This window comes from Entamoeba dispar, genomic scaffold (assembly GCF_000209125.1).
Source record: "Entamoeba dispar SAW760 scf_1105229459123 genomic scaffold, whole genome shotgun sequence".
NCBI lineage: Eukaryota > Evosea > Mastigamoebida > Endamoebidae > Entamoeba > Entamoeba dispar.
In genome coordinates this window covers 27,792-31,486 of record NW_001853535.1, presented here as the reverse complement: position 1 = coordinate 31,486, position 3,695 = coordinate 27,792, and the positions used below count along the sequence as shown (strand labels likewise).

Sequence of the window (3,695 nt, the reverse complement as noted above, 5' to 3'; positions counted from 1 at the left end):
CCTTGTACATACATCCAAGCATCAGTGTCTGCAATATTATCAGTCTGTCCTGAATATTCAACACCACCCCCACACTCTATTATGTCAGTTATTGCTTTTGAACATTCATTAGTCTTTATTTCACAATCATTATTATCTCCAGCAACAAGAACAACCATTATCCAAGAACTTCATGAAGTTCTTCAAGGGGTTGTTGGAGAAGGAAGGCTTGTTGATAAAATAGATGAGGTAAGAAAGAATTGGGTTGGCAAGATCACATTGAGGTTATTGTGGGATCTCATCTGTCTTTCAACAAACAACCAAGTGTTTGATCAAATATTAGTTGAAGATGTCTTTCAAGATGATAATAGAAATACCGATACACAACCTCTTTCAATGATGGACAGAAGAGATTCATTACTTTCTCGTATTTTAGTTCATTTGACTGATTATTAATTTTAATATCATATCATATCATTCTTGTCATCAGATTGATTAACTATAATACTACAATGAGAATAAATGAAAAGAGGTAGTTGACAAATGAAATGAACAAGTGAAAGAATATATCGAACAAACATTTTTTTATTTCTTCAACACAATTCTATAATCATCAAGAATGAGTAAAAGAAATAACAAAATATCTTAAGAATTAGAAAATAGTGAAGTATTCCAAAGTTCATAATTATTAAAAAGATGAACAAACAAAATGACAAGAATACTTAGAAGATAAATTAATCTCATTGAATGAAGATACAAAAGATAGTTCAATGGAATGATAACATAGAAATTAATGATTTTATAATGAAAAGTAATTATAATGTTATAAAATAAGTTAATAAGAATATCTGGAATGGTTGGATGTTTATTTTCAATAAATCAAAAGAATAACATCATTACTATGAGATAAATGAAGTGAGAGCTTATTGACAAGTTAGTTTTTATTTCATTTTAATGAAATTGTATAAGTATTGAAGAAGAGTTAAAGTGCTAATTAATTCATAATTCATTCAAAGAGTGTTCCATTTCAATAATGTTAGTTTTCAAAATAAACAATGTTATTGAGTGTTAATGTAAAACAATCATAATTTCATAGTAGTTTCTATAAACATACAAATCTTCATTGTTAAAATAATTATACTCTCTTCTGATTATAATTTAAGGTATGATTTAAAGCAAGAAATTAATGATGTTTTAAATATGAAAACAACAACGATTCAATAAAGATACATAAAATATTCATGATTTAATGATAAATATACAAATATAAGTATCATATGCATAGGTAATAAAATTGGTAAATTGAATAATGATATATGATTATATACATTTCATTCTTTTGATTAACAAATTGAAAGAATAAGAAATATGATGGTTTGAAAAAGGTTTCAATGATTTAAAAGAATTACAATGTTGTGTTACAACTGTTTATTTTAATTAACACAATTTCATGAAAATTTTCATTGAATAATCTTCTAATCAATTATTGATTGGTTTTATTAAATAAGTAATGACATTTTATTAAGTAATTTTCAATATGATATTTAAAAAGTATAAAATCTTAATCAATACCATTAAAATAATAGTTGTTGATTTATTTAATCATTTGATTGTAAGTTATAAAAGAATAAGTAAAAATAAAACAAATGAAGATCAGAGTATTAAAATATAACTTATTCTTAATTACGTTCATTTTTATATGTTTTATTTAATGAAAATTGTTTAGTTTTCTTTTAAGAGATAAGAATCTTATTTATTCAAATTCTTAATTAGAAATAAATAATAGATATGAAGATATATTGTTATAAACATCACATTAGTGTTTCCTATTTATGTTTTAGTGTTGGTTTATTCTCTTTTGTTCATTGAATATCAATTTAAATATAGTCATTATCTTCCAATTCCAAATAAATATTTTATTTTCATAAGAACATTCTTAAATTAACTATATCTATGTATACTCTTTCTTTCATCTATCATTATTCTCAATTATATTTCTTTTGTTTTTGGTTAATTTGAATTTCACTTATTCTTTATTTCATGTTTTATCATTACCAATACCATACAAATATTAAAATAACAGCTACAAGATCAAATCATTTAACAATAGTTCCACATAATACCTTGTTTGTAATTATCACCACTTATGTATTTATAGTGTTTCAAAGTACGATAGCAAATGCTAATGATTAATACTATGAATATTCATAATATTGTAAAAGATATATAAAAATGAATAGAAGAAATAAATAAATGAGAAATATCCAATGAAAACAACAGTAATTAAATAAGTTGAAAAGAAATAAATACATAAATAAAGTAATAATAAACAACATATCATGATAATAATAAGATTATTAATAATTTATTTGGTAAACATGTTTATTGATTCTATTATTTTTATATTCATGTTATTCTAATTATTGTTAATAATTTATATGATATTTTATTTTATTAATTTGTTGTTTATTACTCTTAACAAAGAATCATATTATTTAATCTTTGTATGTTATTGTCTATTATTCTTATCATTATATTCTCTTTATTTCTTATTTGAATTTTAATTCTAAATGAATAAAATGATAATTTGATGATTGTAATAAATATTTTAATTATATTTATTTATTGAATGATTAAAATATAACTAATATATTATATAGATTAAAGAATAAATTCATTCAATATCATTTATTAATAACATATTCTCTTTTATTATCTGTTTATAATATATTTCAATAAAAAATGAATTGTTATAAATTATAGAAATTGAATAATGTATTATAATTAATATACCACTTCATTTATTTGTATCATTCTCTTTAATCGGTTATTTCATTATCACCAACCTTTCTCAAAACATTCATTTTGAATTATCTTATTATATTTTAATTCTTCATGAGAACCACAATTAAAGAAACAAGATTACTCAAATGTTGTAACTGATGATGGTATATTGATATTAGTTAATGATGTACATTCATAAAAAAATTATTTCCTATTTCAATAACTGATGTTGGTATATTGACTGGTGTTAATGATGAATAATAACAAAACATCTCTTCCTCAAGAAGTAACTCTTGTTTGATATATTAATTTTAGTTCTTCACATCAAATAAAAGATTTGTCTCAAATTGATTTAACTTCTAATGATATTATATTGCTATATTTATTTATAACATTCTTTTGTATATTTTATATATTTCATATATTTCATTATTCTTTTCTTGTAGTATGTTGAATAATTAAATTTATACCATATTATTTCTTTAAATATTATTCTATCATTAAATATTTCATCATTTCTATTATAAACATGAAATATTCAATATTGTGAAACAAATTTCTTGAATATTCATTTAAGTGAATTGGATTAAAATGAAATCGTTCATATTTCCTTGAAATCTTTTAATTCCAATTTCTAAATTAATAAAATCTTTAATATCATTAAAATACATTGATACTATCATTATTGAATTATATCTTATTCTTCTTTTTCTATTTATTCTTTTATTGTTTTTAATATTGTATAGTATTCTTTGATATTTATTATCATTTCTCTTCTTCATTCCCTTCTTTTTCTATCATTTCTATTATTGTTTTAATATATGTTTCTTCGTTGATTTCTTTATATTCAAATCTTTTTTGTGTTTTCTTAATATTATTGAATACCATTGATAATTTACTTTCTGGTTTAATCATCATTTCTACTCCTTTAA

General features: G+C 21.0%; 1 protein-coding gene across 1 annotated transcript, besides 7 other annotated features; it reads left to right on the top strand.

Annotated features, from left to right (window-relative positions):
* Nucleotides 1-81: 81 nt before the first annotated feature.
* On the top strand, nucleotides 82-435 carry EDI_102330 (uncharacterized protein; the record flags this gene model as incomplete). Its single annotated transcript, XM_001735401.1, has 1 exon — nucleotides 82-435. The coding sequence occupies one exon, from the start codon at nucleotides 82-84 to the stop codon at nucleotides 433-435; it is 354 nt and encodes a 117-aa protein (XP_001735453.1).
* A 1,762-nt stretch (nucleotides 436-2,197) lies between these two features.
* Nucleotides 2,198-2,312: a microsatellite.
* A 9-nt stretch (nucleotides 2,313-2,321) lies between these two features.
* Nucleotides 2,322-2,350: a sequence feature (AT_rich).
* An 11-nt stretch (nucleotides 2,351-2,361) lies between these two features.
* Nucleotides 2,362-2,526: a microsatellite.
* A 50-nt stretch (nucleotides 2,527-2,576) lies between these two features.
* Nucleotides 2,577-2,771: a sequence feature (AT_rich).
* Nucleotides 2,772-3,140: 369 nt separating this feature from the next.
* Nucleotides 3,141-3,190: a sequence feature (AT_rich).
* Nucleotides 3,191-3,216: 26 nt separating this feature from the next.
* Nucleotides 3,217-3,273: a sequence feature (AT_rich).
* Nucleotides 3,274-3,453: 180 nt separating this feature from the next.
* Nucleotides 3,454-3,630: a microsatellite.
* Nucleotides 3,631-3,695: the final 65 nt, after the last annotated feature.